This window comes from Crotalus tigris, unplaced genomic scaffold (genome assembly GCF_016545835.1).
Source record: "Crotalus tigris isolate CLP2741 ecotype Arizona unplaced genomic scaffold, ASM1654583v1 scf7180000022970.308977840:1548163, whole genome shotgun sequence".
Classification (NCBI taxonomy): Eukaryota; Metazoa; Chordata; class Lepidosauria; order Squamata; family Viperidae; genus Crotalus; species Crotalus tigris.
In genome coordinates this window covers 1,018,932-1,035,038 of record NW_024099557.1, presented here as the reverse complement: position 1 = coordinate 1,035,038, position 16,107 = coordinate 1,018,932, and the positions used below count along the sequence as shown (strand labels likewise).

General features: G+C 42.9%; 1 protein-coding gene and 1 long non-coding RNA gene across 2 annotated transcripts in view; one reads left to right on the top strand and one right to left on the bottom strand.

Annotated features, from left to right (window-relative positions):
* Window positions 1-16,107, top strand: part of LOC120297087 (testicular haploid expressed gene protein-like) — a 35,479-nt gene that overhangs the window by 7,775 nt on the left and 11,597 nt on the right. The window contains exons 2-6 of the mRNA XM_039319330.1: window positions 2,006-2,219; window positions 4,225-4,283; window positions 6,539-6,605; window positions 9,253-9,379; window positions 14,391-14,475. Coding sequence (XP_039175264.1) covers window positions 2,137-2,219; window positions 4,225-4,283; window positions 6,539-6,605; window positions 9,253-9,379; window positions 14,391-14,475 — 421 coding nt within the window. The 5' untranslated portion in view covers window positions 2,006-2,136. The remainder of the gene's footprint in view (window positions 1-2,005; window positions 2,220-4,224; window positions 4,284-6,538; window positions 6,606-9,252; window positions 9,380-14,390; window positions 14,476-16,107) is intronic.
* LOC120297088 overlaps window positions 1-16,107 on the bottom strand; it is a 104,639-nt gene that overhangs the window by 77,931 nt on the left and 10,601 nt on the right. The gene's annotated exons all lie outside the window — the stretch shown is intronic.

The window sequence follows — 16,107 nt, the reverse complement described above, 5'->3', positions numbered from 1 at the left end:
CAGAATCCATTCTCCTGAATGGATTCATAGTATGAGGGCAATTCGGAAATTAACTTCCGTTTGGTTATCAATGACAGACACTCGCAGATGCATAGATAAGACGGGAGGAAAACTCCTGATTTTCTATGAGCAGCAGGCATTTGAGAGGCTGGGGCAGAAGATAATAGAATAATAGCATTGGAAGGGACCTTGGAGGCCTTCTAGTCCAGCCCCCTGCTCAAGCAGGAGACTCTATACCAGTGATGGCGAATTTTTTAGAGCAGTGGTTCTCAACCTGTGGGTCAGGACCCCATTTGGGGTCGAACGACCATTTCACGAGGGTCGCCAAACAATGCAGTCTGCCATTTTTCCTCCCCCTTTTCCTTAGCTGTGCTACTCCCTTTTATTCTATTGGCTTTTGAAAGCCAATAGAATAGACTCTCTTGAATAGAGTCTAATTCTATTGGTTTTCAAAAGCCAATAGGAATTGTCCAGGCTGTCTCTGCCCTGCTGAGCCCGCCAAAAGTCCCATTCTGCAAAAGGTGCTGCTCCAGTTGAGTAGTCCTCGACTTACGACCAGTTGGGGGTCACGGCATTAAAAAGGTTGAGAACCACTGTTCTAATGTGTGTAATAAAAGTTCTCCATCTGTGAGTGTCTGTCATTGATAACCAAACGGAAGTTTATTTCCAAATTGCCCTCGTATGTCATTCATAAACTTAGTCTCCGGAGAGACTTGCTTGCAGCACTTTCAGTGAAGAGATGTGAGTAGCTTTACTTTAGGGAAGACTTTTCTCTGGGAGGGGGGGATTTTTTTGCTAAAATGGGGCTTTCTTATATTAAAGGGGGGCTTATGGGGTTCTTCCTACACATCATAAATAAATGCTGGTTACCAAGTGCCCAAATTTTGATCATGTCGAGATGCTGCAATGGTTGAAAGTGCAAGGACTGATTGTCCCTTTTTTTTCAACGCCATTGTAACTCTGATCACTAAATGAATAGTTGCGAGTCAAGAGCTACCTAAACAGGTAGTCCTCGACTTACAAGGGTTCATTTAGTGACAGTAAGAAGTTACAATGGTACTGAAAAAGTGACTTATGAAGGTTTTTCACACCTACAACCATTGCAGCATCCCCATGATCACGTGATCAAAATTCAGATGCTTGGCATGTATTTATGACGGTTGCAGCATCCCGGGGTCACGTGATCCTCTTTGGCAACTGTAAGGACCCACCCCACTTTGCATCTTAAGAAGACAGAACTCTTGGAATAGTTCTTCCAACAGGCATCCTTTATTAAGAGAAAATGGTTGCAGGCATTCTAGACAGGACTTGGGGTCCAAGCTCTCCCATTCAAGGTTTTAAGGGGTTCCCCAGTAGCCCCACCCAATCACCCACTTCTTCCAGCGACAGTCTCAGGCATTACACTCCCTCCCCCTTTTCCTTACTGCCGGCTGGATGGAGACTTCAGAGAGAACTACATGAAAGGTAATAGCCCCATTCTTATGGTTAGTCCTTTTGGTGATATCCACATTCAGTCACTTTGAAGTGTACTGAGGGAAGTGAGGGCCATAAAGCCCCTTTGTTCACCCCCTTCCCTTCATCGTATGACAGAATCCATAGAAGGCAGAAATGGGGTTTTCTATAGTTGATAACTAGAGATGAAATATAATTGGATTCTGACAGCGACGTTCTGACCAGCCAAGTCAATGGGGGAAGCCAGATTCACTTAACAACCGTGTTACTAACTTAACAAGTGCAGTGGTTGATTTAACAACTGTGGCCAGGAACGTTGTAAAATGGGGGAAAAACTCACTTAACAAGTATCTGACTTAACAGCAGAAATTTTGGGCTCAGTTGTGAACGTAAGTCAAGGATGCTGTAGTAGGATACAATAGGAACACGCCATCTCGGCTTTAGATTTGAATCTGAATTACAGTCGCCGCCCCTAGAAGACAGGTTGAAATTTGGGATAATTTTCCTTTCTCTTCCCACCCCTGACCCCCCCACGTGTCCTTCCTGTTGCCAGAACATCCCTGAGACATCTATGTCCCCGTTCACCAGGCGTGAGTGAGTTTTGGTCATCCGTTGCTCGCTTGGAACATCACGTCCATTTCCCCCTCCTCCATAAGCCTGCAGGGCTGGCTGCTCTGGTAACTGATGTCTTCAGAATGGGGCCTCAAGCAGGATCGGCTCAGCATCCTTGCCCGACCAAAAGTCAACCACCAGGTGCTCTTCTCCAGGTTAGAATTCCTATTTTCTCAAAACCCACTGGGATTGAAAGCGTATTCACAGGTGAAATGCAGAGGCAGTGGAAATAACTGTTTCTTTGCCTTGAGTATGGGAAGAGGTGAAGCAACCTGTGCCAGCCCACTGAATTCCCCCATTGGGTGCATTTTTCTCAGGCTTTCTGGGGGGCGGTGTGGGCAGGCTTGGTCTGAGCAAATCCCCAGTGTTGGAGATCCAAATGCAATGGCATCTCCAGGCCACAAGGGGCAACAGAGGGCAGATCTTTCAAATTTCCTTTCCTCCTAAAGTGCTTTCTGCTGGCACCAGCTGGCGGCTATGAAGGGTTGGGATTTTTCTTAATTTTGAAGATTGACCTTTTCACAGGATGAAATTTGTCTGACTCTGTCATGCATATGTAAAGGTACCAATAAAAGAGAATACTTGTAGTTCAGGGTTGAAATGAGGGCTTGGTGCTGTCCGAGCTTGGCTGTTTTCTTGCAGATGTTTCATTACCCAAACTAGTTTGGGTAATGAAACATCTGCAAGAAAACAGCCAAGCTCAGAGAGTTCCAAGGACCCCTCATTCTCATCCATAAAGGTGTTTGCTTTATACTGCTGTGAAATGTAGCAAGTCACAGATTGAGTCCCATTTATAGCTCAAGAATTCTTAAGACAACAGATCTTAGAATAAATATCTCCTTTTAGTATTTAGTATTTCCAGGGAGTATTTAGTATTTCCAGGGAGACATAACTGACTTTTCTTGTGATATCCTGTGATGAGGACAAAAGAGATGAATTGGGATGGCCAATATGTTAAGGCAGTGGTGGTGAACCTATGGCACGCGTGCCAGAGGCGGCACTCGGAGCCCTCTCTGTGGGCACGCGCGCCATGCCCCAGAGATGGCAAGTGTCCTCTTCAACCAGCCACCCGCTAACTCGCTGAGGTCCCACGTGGTCGGATGCATCCCAGCCCAGCACCCATGTGCTCGCTGGCCTTTGTGTGCGGGGGCCGATGGTGTCAGGCAGCAGCCATCCCGGCCCCTGCCTCATCTTGCCCTGTGACAATGGCACCCCCACCCTGCCTCGCCTTGCCTCGCCTCATCCCACAGAACCAGCCTCCTGCCCACCGTCCCACCCACCAGAGACCCCTGGATCTCCCCCAATCCTGCCCAGCCCCCACAGGCGTCCCTCCCCCATGAGCAACATTGGACTAGCCATGCCCACCCTAACCACGCCCACCCATCTGCCATGACCACTGTAGCCATGCCCACCCAGTGGGCCATACCCACCCAGCACCCGGCAATACATAAGTGGGTTTTGGGTTGAAGTTTGGGCACTCGGTCTCTAAACGGTTTGCCATCACTGTGTTAAGGGGTCGGAAGGGCTATGGGGGCAGAAATTCCACCCTTGGAATACGGCATCCAGTTTTGGTCACCACGATGCAAAAAAGATGTTGAGACTCTAGAAAGAGTACAGAGAAGAGCAACAAAGATGATCAGGGGACTGGAGGCTAAAACATATAAGGAACGGTTGCTGGAATTGGGTATGTCTAGTTTAACATAGAGAAGGATGAGGGGGGACATGATAGCAGTGCTCCAATATCTCAGGGGCTGCCACAAAGAAGAGGGAATCAAGCTATTTTCCAAGGCGCCTGAAGGCAGGACAAGAAGCAACGGGTGGAAACTAATCAAGGAGAGAAGCAATCTGGAACTAAGGAGAAACTTCCTGACAGTTAGAACAATTAACCAGTGGAACAACCTGCCTCCAGAAGTAGTAAATGCTCCAACACTGAAAGTTTTTAAGAAGAGACTGGACAGCCATTTGTCCGAAATGGTATAGGGTTTCCTGCCTGAGTAGGGGGTTGGACTGGATGACCTCCAAGGTCGCTTCCAACTTTACTACTACTACTACTATTACTACTATTACTACTACTACTACTACTACTACTACTACTACTACTACTATTATTACTATTATTATTATTTAGATTCATCTGTTTTCTCTTTTTTCTCCCTGCAGACCTTCTGTATACTGGGTAGATAAAATACCCAAAGAGCAGCCGAGATACACAATTCCAGGCAAGTTAGTCAGAATTTATGTTCCAAAGCAAAGGTGCCTGGACTGTGATCTGCACATTAGCCAGTGTACCCTTCTGACAGCTCCTAAAATATCTAAGGATCAGATGGACCAATATTTTTAATCGCTTTAGATAAGGACACAATCGGTGCTGAAAGTTTTGCCCTGGCTTTTTCTAGTGACTTCATGGCATCATAATATATCACTGGCCATTTATCCATCGATCTCACTTATTTTTAAGAGGCCACAAGAATATTGCTCATTTTCCTCAACCCTAGGTGGATATAATTTCCCATAGTTATGGGAACTGAAGTCCACCACACCTGCTGAGCAGTTAGGTTTCTCTAGGACTAGGTCAATGTTTCTCAACCTTGACAATTTTAAGGCATGAGGACTTCAACTCCCAGAATTCCACAGCCAGCATTTCGCCATCAGCATAGCTGCCAAAAGTTGTTATTCTAAAGCAGGGGTTCTCAACCTTGGCAACTTTAAGACTTGTGGATTTCAACTCCCACAAGCTTTGCTGGCTGAGGAATTCTGGGAGTTGAAGTCCACAAGTCTTAAAGTTGCCTGTAAAGACACCTACTTTCTTACTTTCTCTAAGTAAGAAAGATTTAATGACAAAATTCAAGAAACTGGAAAATTAGTAGAAAATAAGAACATCATATTGTATTATTGCTTTGTTGATGTAAATGACGAGGATTTAAATAGATAAGGTCTGTACTCTGAACATCAGATTTTGTGAGGTAATGAGATAAAGGAACTGGGGTCATTTAAAATTTTGAGAATGATAAATATTAAATGTTAAATTCAAATATTAATGGAAAATTAAAATTGGAAAAATGTATTTCCAACGGCTGCTGGAATTGTGTATGTCTAGTTTAATGAAGAGAAGGACAAGGGGGGACATGATAGCAGTCTTCCAATATCTCAGGGGCTGCCCCAAAGAAGAGGGAGTCAAGCTATTCTCCAAAGTGCCTGAAGGCAGGACAAGAAGCAACGGATGGAAACTAACCAAAGAGAGAAGCAACCTAGAACTACGGAGAAACATCCTGACAGTGAGAACAATTAACCAGTGGAACAACCTGCCTCCAGAAGCGGTGAATGCTCCAACACTGGAGGTTTTTAAGAAGAGACTGGACAGCCATTTGTCTGAAATGGTATAGGGTTTCCTGACTGAGCAGGGGGTTGGACTCACTAGATGACCTCCAAGGTCCCTTCCAACTTTACTATTATTATTATTATTATTAGGTCATTGATTGTCTAAGAGATTGAATGCTAAAACAATTAGAATATATATAAACTAAAAATTATTGATAAAAGTGAGAAAGTTATTTTTTATTGGATTGATAGAACAAGAATTATATTAACCTAAATATGGACAGTATATATTAAGGGGAAAAGAGAGAAAATGCTTATGGTAGTAGTATGAGATTTGTACTAATGATACTTATATGTAATTGAATTATTATAACTCAGCCTCCACGTTGTTTTTCAAATATGTAAATGCAATTTCAGAAAATTAATAAAACTTATAAAAAAGATTTAATGACAAATGCCAACATGACACTTTTGGAAACAGATAAACAACACAACAAAAACCCATGAAAGAAGGAATCTATCGTAGTTAATGTATCAGCAAATAATTAGAAAGCTGAAGAATGATAACACATAAAAAGGGATCATAAAAAAGGAGGGACCTTGAAAAAAATACATATACATATACATATACATATGTGTTTATTAAACTTATATACTACTCTTGCCAAAGGTGCAAAACTAAGTTCATTTATTAGGCTGTATCTATAAAATCTTTACTGACATATAAAGAAAGGGCAAATTTAAAAAAAAATGTAATAAAGGGGAAGAAAATTTTCAAAGAGGTAATCATGGTGGATCGATGAGAAGAGTTATAGAAAAAGCCAGTTAAATTTACTCCAAGCTAAATTGATATAAATGATATATAACTTCACCAGCTGCCAAAATGATAAATCATATATTGTAATAATAAATGCTGGAATTGCCATAACAAAGAAGGAACATTATATCATAAGTGAGGGTACGTGAAATAATGTCAAAAGTACTAGAAAGAAATGCATTGAAACGTTCAGAATTTCTTTTTAAAAAATGAATTGAATCACGAATACCTTTAGTAGGAATGACTGCAGAGAGTATAAATGAAGGACGTTACATCCTGGGAATGCTAGTCTAACCTGCATTTTTTTTTTCTCACTTCCCCTCTCGATTCTCTTTGCAGTTATGACTTCCAGGCAGGAAGAGTTGTCTGAATTCAAGAGGGTCCATTCAAGCTACGAATATAACAGGTGAGGGAAAAGTGAGTTAATCTGAAGGCTCTGCCAAGCATAGACTTGGTGGGAAAAGAGAAAAATTAATTTGGTCATGTGCAGTTTGGGAAAAAGAAACTGTTTAATACTGGATTTTATTCAAGTACTTTTAATGGTCATGGTTTAGTTAGCCAAATCTCCCTGAACAAAGAGGAGTTGACTGGATTCATAGAGCCAGTTTGGTGCAGAGAAAAAGATGCTCGACTACAGACCAGGAGATGCTGAGTTTTAGTTCTCCCTTACGAATAAGTGCAGGCTCAATGACTTTGGGGCCAATCACTAGGATATGGTGAGTTCTAGTCTCATTTTAGGCATGAAAGCTAACTGGGTGATTTGGGGCCAATCACCAGGAGATGGTGAATAATCACCTAAATATGAGCCAGCCGTGTGTGCTGCAGCTGCCAAAAAGGTCAACACAGTGCTAGGCTGCATTAACAGGGATAGAATCAAGATCACGTGAAGTATTAATACCACTTTACAATGCCTTGGTAAACCACACTTGGAATACGGCATCCAGTTTTGGTCACCACGATGTAAAAAAGATGCTGAGACTCTAGAAAGAGTACAGAGAAGAGCAACAAAGATGATTAGGGGACTGGAGGCTAAAACATATAAGGAACGGTTGCTGGAATTGGGTATGTCTAGTTTAATGAAGAGAAGGACGAGGGGGGACATGATAGCCGTGTTCCAATATCTCAGGGGCTGCCACAAAGAAGAGGGAGTCAAGCTATTTTCCAAAGCACCTGAAGGCAGGACAAGAAGCAACGGATGGAAACTAATCAAGGAGAGAAGCAACCTAGAACTAAGGAGAAACTTCCTGACAGTGAGAACAATTAATCAGTGGAACAGCCTGCCTCCAGAAGCAGTAAATGCTCCAACACTGGAAGTTTTTAAGAAGAGACTGGACAGCCATTTGTCCGAAATGGTGTAGGGTTTCCTGCCTGAGCAGGGGGTTGGACTAGATGACCTCCAAGGTCCCTTCCAACTTTACTACTATTATTATTATAATTGTAGTCCCGCCTTAGGGATGACAGCCAACTGGATGACTTTGGGCTAGTACCTCTGCTCTCAGCCCATCCCACCTCACAGAGTTGTTTTGTGGAGAAAGTAGGAGAAGGGAGTATTGTGTGTGTTTGCTGCCTTATTTGTAAAAATAATAAAGGCGAGATATAAATAAATAAACAAACAAACAAAATATAACCAATCTATAAAACTCTAGGTGACAAGTTGGGGGCAAAATGCTACACAAACATCAAACCTGTGTCATCTAGCAGCTGTGTAGAGATTTGCAGCCCAGTTCTGGTATTCGTATCCTTCCTGTTATGATCTGCAGATCAGTTGGATGATTTACAGGTTATTAAAAAAATTCCCATGGGGCCTGTGATTGTCCATCTTTCTTCCAGTGGGATATTCAGACTTGGCCACATGGTCTTCACAACTCTCTATTTTATTTCATAGCCTCTCCAAATTATAAAGTTGAATTAAAAAAATAAAGACAGGCCAAAAAAAAAAAAAAAAATCAGGCATAGAAACGTATGAGACTGAGGGTGATGAGAGTGAGACTCTGCCCTTCCTAAACCATGATTTGCTTCATCATGACTTCTTATTAAATAACAATTGGCTGTTTTAACATCGTGAAGACCTGCTTGTTTTCATAGGGCATGAATGGCATGGCTTTTCCCCAGCATTTGGGTTAAGAGTTTAAGTGAACTTGGTCAGCTGCTGTTTTTAGCATGTTGGAATTTGCTCTTTGTGACCGTCCTAGGACATTTATTAGTTGGAGTGTTTGTCTCTGGTTTTAACTTTATACACTACCCAGAGTTACTGCTGTGAGATGAGCAGCCATTTATATTGCTTAAATGTGTGTGTGTGTGTGCGCGCGCACACACACACACACACACACACACACACTTTTGCAATCGTTCTTTACTCCTGGTGATTTGCCACAAGTCCATGTGGTGTTTTTGGCAACATTTTTGGATTTGATTTGTCAATGCCTTCTTCCTGGGACTGAGAGAGAGGGACTGGCTCAGTCATCCAGCTGTCAGGATTAGAACTCAGTAACAATTTCTGTCACCACTATGCCAAAATTGCATTGAGGTAAGATATAATAATAAATGGCAATGGAATGGAATGGAATGGAGTGGAGTGGAGTGGAGTGGAGTGGAATGGAGTGGAGTGGAATGGAATGGACAGAACAGAACAGAACAGAATGGAATATAGAATGGAACGGAACAGAACAGAACAGAATAGAATATAGAATGGAATGGAATGGAATGGGGTGGGGTGGAGTGGAGTGGAATGGAATGGAATGGAATGGAGTGGAGTGGAGTGGAATGGAATGGAATAGAATAGAATAGAATAGAATAGAATAGAATAGAATAGAATAGAATAGAATAGAATAGAATAGAATAGATCTCAACTGACAATGGTTGGATTCGTAACACAAGTCGATTTAGTAAATTAACAGTCAAATACGTTATACTATTAACAAGTAAGAATAAGTCAAACAAATTATGCTATGATCAGAATAGGATTGGCATAATGAACTTTGCATGTTTTCCTTTTAGTCTTCTTAGTTGTTGTTTTTTCTTCTACTTCTTACTCTTTTTTTATGCCAAACTAGATTTTTTTCTGAGACGCCAGTAACACCCGCAGCTCTGAACGGGGTGGCATCGCCCAGATTAAAGAACCTGTCACGGCCCCGGCCTGTCACAGATATCTCGGAGTTAAATAATCTTAACTGGTTTATGGTATGGACAACTTTTGCCAACTTTCTTCTGGACTTCCAGAATTCCTCAGCCAGCCATGCTGAACTGTACTAAATGTTCTAGATCAAGTCTGGAGGCCCCTGCTGTAAATCAAAAGGCACATAAACAACAAATTAACCATGCTAATCTAACAGGTCCTTAGTCTTATGGAATGCTAACAGGCTTGGGCGGGATCAGGTTTATGGGGGGGGGGGCAATGTTGTTGTTCCATAGGATAAGCAGCACAACTGAGAAAGCATATTTTCCAGGTTGTGTTTGATGGCAGTGATTCACAAATGAGACCTAGATCTGGCATTAACACCTGGCCAGTGGTGGGATTCAACCAGTTCACACCAGTTCAGGAGAACCGGTAGCTAAATGATCCGAGACAAGGGAACCTGCAAATAATCTGGCCTTGTGCCATGTACATCTTTATAGGTGACAACCAGTGCCTTGAATTACACTCATAAACCCACTGGGAGCCCGTGCTAGTTATGCAGCTATGGTGTTATATGATTGCTTTGGGACATGCTCTAAACTGCTCATGCCATAGAATTCTGGGCCACATGCAGTGGTAGGATTCAAATACCTGGACAACCAGTTCTCTGTGTGGATGCAGGCTTGGGCCTCCGAGGCCTAGAATGGACTTCCGGAAGTGACATCCATGCACTTCCTGTGGGCCATTCTAGGCCTGGGAGGCCTCCTCCAGGTCTCCAAGGCTTAGAATGGACTTCCGGAAGTGACATCCATGAGCTTCCTGTGGGCTGTTCTAGGCCTGTGAGGCCTCCTCCAGGCCTCTAAGGCCTAGAACAGACTTCTGGAAGTGACATACATGCACTTCCTGTGGGCTGTTCTAGGCCTGGGAGGCCTAGAATGGACTTCCAGGAGCAATGTGGGTTCCGCCGGTTGTCCAAACTCAACATTTAGCTACCGGTTCTCCTGAACTGGTGCGAACTGGCTGAATCCCACCACTGGCCAGGTGCAGCTTTCAAATACTCCTCAAGGATATGTAGAATGTGTTGAAGAAGTCCAAAGACATCACTCAGGCTTTATGTAGATCAGGGATGTCCAACCTTGGCAACTTTAAGATGTGTGGACTTCAACTCCCAGAATTCCCCAGCCAGCCATGTAGACACCCCTGATCTACATAAAGACTGAGTGATATCATCCATTTGGATTTCTCCAGCACATGCTGACTGGGGAATTCTAGGAGCTGAAGTTCACACATCTTAAACTTCCCAAGGTTGAACACCCCTGATGTAGCTCTTGAACAAGAACAGACAGTGAAGCCCTGAGGCATCCTGCAAAGTAGGACCAATAAACAAATCTTCCATCCGTCAACAAATACTGAAACTAGCTACAAAGGAAGGAGACCCTCCATAGTCCCATGCCTCACGCTGCTACTCCCCTGAGTTGATCCGGAAGAATACCATGATCAATGGTGTCAAAATCCATTGAAAAATCAAGGAGGCCTAAGATGGATGCACTATCCCAAACCAGGTGGGCCTTCTCCTCTGCCATTATCACGTTTGAATTGATCAAAAAGACTATTTTTAGAAATATTACTGCAATGTTAAAGTCATTATTATGAAAAGATGCCATGATCATGGGAGCTATGCTGGTTTATCCTCATTTATTAGGCTGGGAAGGGTGAACAGTAGCCTGATCTTGTGTACGGCGCTGTTAATTTCTAGACATGAAGCATAGCCATCAAGTGCAACTTTGGTTTATCTTTCCTGGTACAGCAAAGATCTCATGATGCCACCTAACTGCCTATTTTCCTCCCGTTTCTTCCTGACCGATCTCTCTGTGCTCAGGATTTGATTCATACCATTTGCTAAACTAGCATTTGTTTAATTATCCTTTTTGATTGACCCACAATTGACTTTGACAATGTATTTTTGTCATAGTTTATCAATCGCAATAGCTAGGTTTGGACAACCTGCTAGCTGAAAGTCTATCATGTTTCAGGATAAATTAATTCGGTCCATATGATGACATTACAACATGGGATGTGCAGTATGTGCATATGTGTTCTGAAGGACACCTCAAGAGGTTTGTTTCTCTCTGGTGTAGTCTCTGCAACTCCAGAAGAGACTGGTTTAAAATTCTTTTCAGAACCTGAAAGTCCACTATCGGTCAGTACATCCAGCATAGAGGCAGAGGGAGCAATAGTATGATTTAGTAGCAGGTTCACACAAGCTAAATCCTAAATATAATCACCATGTTCAGAGAACCTGCTACACCTAACAAATAAATTGCGACTTAATGTAAGAGCCTGGACCACATAACATGCTAAGACCATACAGATAGTCCTTGATTTACAACAATTCATTTAATAACTATTCAAAGTTACAAGAGCACTGAAAAAAGCGGCTTATGACTGTTTTTCACACTTACCACTGTTGCAGCATCCCCATGATCGTATTTATGATGGTTCAAGTATCCAGATCACTTTTTGTGACCTTCTGACAAGCAAAGTCAATCGGGAACCCGGATTCACTTAACCGTGTTACTAACTTAACATCTGCAGTGATTCACTTAACAGCTGTGGCAAGAAAGGTCATAAAATGGGGCACAACTCACTTAACAACTGTCTTGCTTAGCAACATAAATACTGGATTCAATTGGAGTCATAATTCAAGGGCTACTTGCAGTTGAGTTCTTGCCACAACACAATGAACCACAAATGAACTAATTCTATATTAGTCTCATCTAACTTACTGTATGAATGCTGTCATCAGGGCAGCTTTACTCAGCAAGGCCACACAAGTACTTTTTAAGATGATAAATTACATTTTATTTCTTATTTATTAATCACATTTATGTAGCTATCTAGCTCCCATAAAGGGCGACATATTAACTAATGGTGCACAACCTTTTGAATTCAAAATGTTTTGAACTCAGGCATTCCTTTCTAGATTATAATATCCTGTTCAATATTCTAGGTTGAAAACAGCTGGGCTTTAGGGACGCTTTACCAGAAGTATTTTGACACAGTTTGGACCGTTGTGGAAATGTTCTGAGCGCAAAAGGGCTGGGTCAAGTACAAAACACCAATTTCAAACTTAACACCTTTCTGTAGCAGTTGAAACAGCAAAGGCTGGAACAATATGTTTTGAATTCAAAGTGACTGCTTTGATTTTGAACAGTTCTGCAAACTCCTAACCCAGGGGTAGGCAACCTTGGCTCTTCTATGACTCGTGGACTTCAACTCCCAGAATTCCTGAGCCAGCATGGCTCAGCATGGAAACCTCTCCCTTTTTCCTCAGCGTGCCTGGCTGAGAAATTCTGGGAGTTGAAGTCCACGAGTCATAAAAGAGCCAAGGTTGCCTACCCCAACAACCGGTTCTCTGCGTGGATGCCGCTTCCGGAAGTCCATTCTGGGCCTGAGTAACAAAAAATTAGCTACCGGTTCTGCCGAAGTGGTGCAAACTGGCTGAATCCCACCACTGCTCCTAACTATATTTGAACAAAATTTAATGTATTTTTATATCTATTCTTTTGGAGTGTGGTCCTTGATATGTCCCTGATAAATAGCTCATGCATCACACCATCCTTTGTTGGCTTTTTTATTGTGTGAACCCCAGAATTTAGTACCCTCAGTCAACTCAGTTCTATGTATTTGCCCTCTGTCTCCCCATACCCGCTTCCATGTTTTTTGTAGCATGCTAGTCTCTTTTGTTCTGTTCTCTCCATTTTTCTTTCTTGCTCACTTATACCCTAAGAGAATACATTCCCCATAGAACTAATCTGCCATGCGGCATTTACAAACCTGAAAATGAGTTAGACAGCTCTTAAATTGTAGTTACTTTCGAGACAGAAGCTGAATTGTAGTTATTTTTCCACTAGTTTTGCAATAATCCCTTGTACATTCTTAAGCAGAACAGCCAGTCCCTAAGGAGGAGCAAAATCCATTTTGCTAAGGCACTGCAAGAGAAGATGTCCAAATGAGAACACAAAGGAACACCTTCATAAGCCACCCAGAGTCGTTTGATAGTGCAATATACAGCATATAAATTTAATAAGTAAATGTACATAAGCTTCACTCAGGCATACAACAAAATAAAAAAATTGAACACATCCTGAAAAATATCAAAACCAGGGATGGGATTCAAAGATGAACAACCGGTTCTATGTGTGGAAGCCGCTTCCAGAAGTCCACTCTGGGCCTGGGCAACAAAAAAATTAGCTACCGGTTCTACCGAACCGGTACGAACCAGCTGAATCCCACCACTGATCAAAACCAATGATGAGAATGTCTTTACATGCTTCAGAAACAGGAAACCAAAATGGCTAAATGAAAGGACATAGAACAGTGGTTCTCAACCTTTTTAATGCCGCGACCCCCAACCGGTCGAAAGTCGAGGACTACTCAACCGGTCGTAAGTCAAAGACTACTCAACTGGTGCAGCACCGTTTGCAGAATGGGACTTTTGGCGGGCTCAGCAGGGCAGAGACAGCCTGGACAAGAGAGTCTATTCTATTGGCTTTCAAAAGCCAATAGAATAAAAGGGAGTAGCACGGCTAAGGAAAAGGGGGAAAAAATGGCGGACTGCGTTGTTTGGCGACCCCCAGGAAATGGTCGTTCGATCCCAAATGGGGTCCCGACCCACAGGTTGAGAACCACTGACATAGAAAGTGCCAAAAGGGTAAAGGGAAGGGTGCAGAAAAATGCAAAGAGGGAGAGTCGCAATCATGGCTTAAAAACATGGGACTTGTGGACTTCAACTCCCAGAATTCCTGAGCCAGCTATGCTGAGAGGAAGGGAGAGGTTTCCAAGCTGAGCCATGCTGGCTCAGGAATTCTGGGAATTGAAGTCCACAAGTCATAAAAGAGGCAAGGTTGCCTACCCCGTCATAGGTCTTTAATCTGATCCAGAAGAGTAATGATTACGCTCTGGTGAAATTTGATTGGCTATATTTTCATGCTAATTTGTTCTCAGTTTGGATGTGGTGATAAGGGGACTTTTAAGTTCATTCTGGAAAAGGATATCTTTGTTTCTTCTCTTTAGGTGAGAAAAGGAGCCTTAACTGCGGTTCCCACACCACGGATAATTGCTCTAGCCAAACCAAAGTGCAGTCCCACAACTTCAGAGAGTAAGTAATCATAATAGAGCTGAACCTTGGAGATCTTCTAGTTCAACCCCCTGCTCAGGCAGGAGACCCTATACCAGTAATGGCGAACCTTTTAGAGACCGAGTGCCCAAACTGCAACCCAAAACCCACTTATGTATCGTCGGGTGCCAGGTGGGTGTGGCCCATTGGCTGGGTGTGGCCCATTGGCTGGATGTGGCCCATTGGCTGGGTGTGGCCCATTGGCTGGGCATGGCCCATTGGCTGGGCGTGGCTGCGGTGGTAACGGCAGACTGGGTGGGATTAAAAAGTTCAATCAATCAATTTCAATCTTTTTTTTCCTGCGAGAAGTTGAAACTGATTGATTAATTGAACCTTTTTTTTTTTTTTTGCACACAGTGGCGGAGGCCTAAAGTGAAAAGGTTTTATAAAACCCAGCTGAAAGCCTAGGACTGGGGCGACGGGTCATGTGCCCACAGAGAGGGCTTTACATGCCACCTGTGGCACCCATGCCATAGCTTCGCCACCACGGCCCTATACCATTTTAGACAAGTGACTGTCCAGTCTCTTCTTCAGTGATGAAGCATCTACAACTTCTGGAGGCAAGCTGTTCCACTGGTTTAATTGTTCTCCGTTAGGAAGTTTCTCCTTAATTCCAGGTTGTTTCTCTCCTTGATTAATTCCCATTGTTTCTTGTCTTGCCTGCTTTGGAAAATAAGTTGACCCGCCTCTTTTTTGGGGCAATCTCTCAAAAACTGGAAGACTGCTGTCATGTCACCCCCAGTCCTTTCCTCTAGACTGGCCATACCCAATTCCTGCAACGGTTCTTCGTGTGTTTTTGTCTCCGGGCCTTTAATCGTCTTAGTTACTCTTCTCTTCACTTTTTCCAAAGTCTCCACATCTTTTTTGTAATGTGGTTATCAAACCTGGATGCAATATTCCAGGTGTGGTCTTAAAAGAATCTGCTCCTATCCTCCCTATTACTGACAAGGTACCATATTTTCCGGTGTATAAGACGACTTTCTAAACCCTGAAAATCTTCTCAAAAGTCAGGGGTCGTCTTATACGCAGGAATATACGGGGTCGTCTTATACGCAGGAATATACGGGTAGCTGTTCTCTGAATTTAAAACCAATCTGCCCCCTAGTGGCCAGCCCTATTTTTTTTTACAGAAATAAGCACTAACAGGACAAAGCTTTCTAGCAGCAAAGGAGCTCCTATTGTGCTCATCTATAAACAGAAATTCAATATTGTACTGTATTTTCTGGCGTATAAGATGACTTTCTAAACCCTGAAAATCTTCTCAAAAGTTGGGGGTCGTCTTATACACCCAGTCGCCTTATATGCCGGAATATACGGTAAGCTTGCTCTTTGCACCAGTTTAGTTGCAGATCCTCCAGGGCCTCTTAGTTACAGAGCAGGGGGAGCTGTGTCACACTGCTTACTAAATAATAAATCACCTTCCAATTTTTAGAAGATTAGCAACAGGAGAATAGAGCTGTACAAACATAGGTGCCTCTGTGCACTGGCTGAATAACTCCCTATAGCTCCCGAGATTCCCTTTCCACTGCTGTACTGTGCAGGAATGGTTCCCCATTTTCCCAGGAGAAAAGCTGGATGAAGATGATCAAATCACAGACATCAATTCCCTCTCCT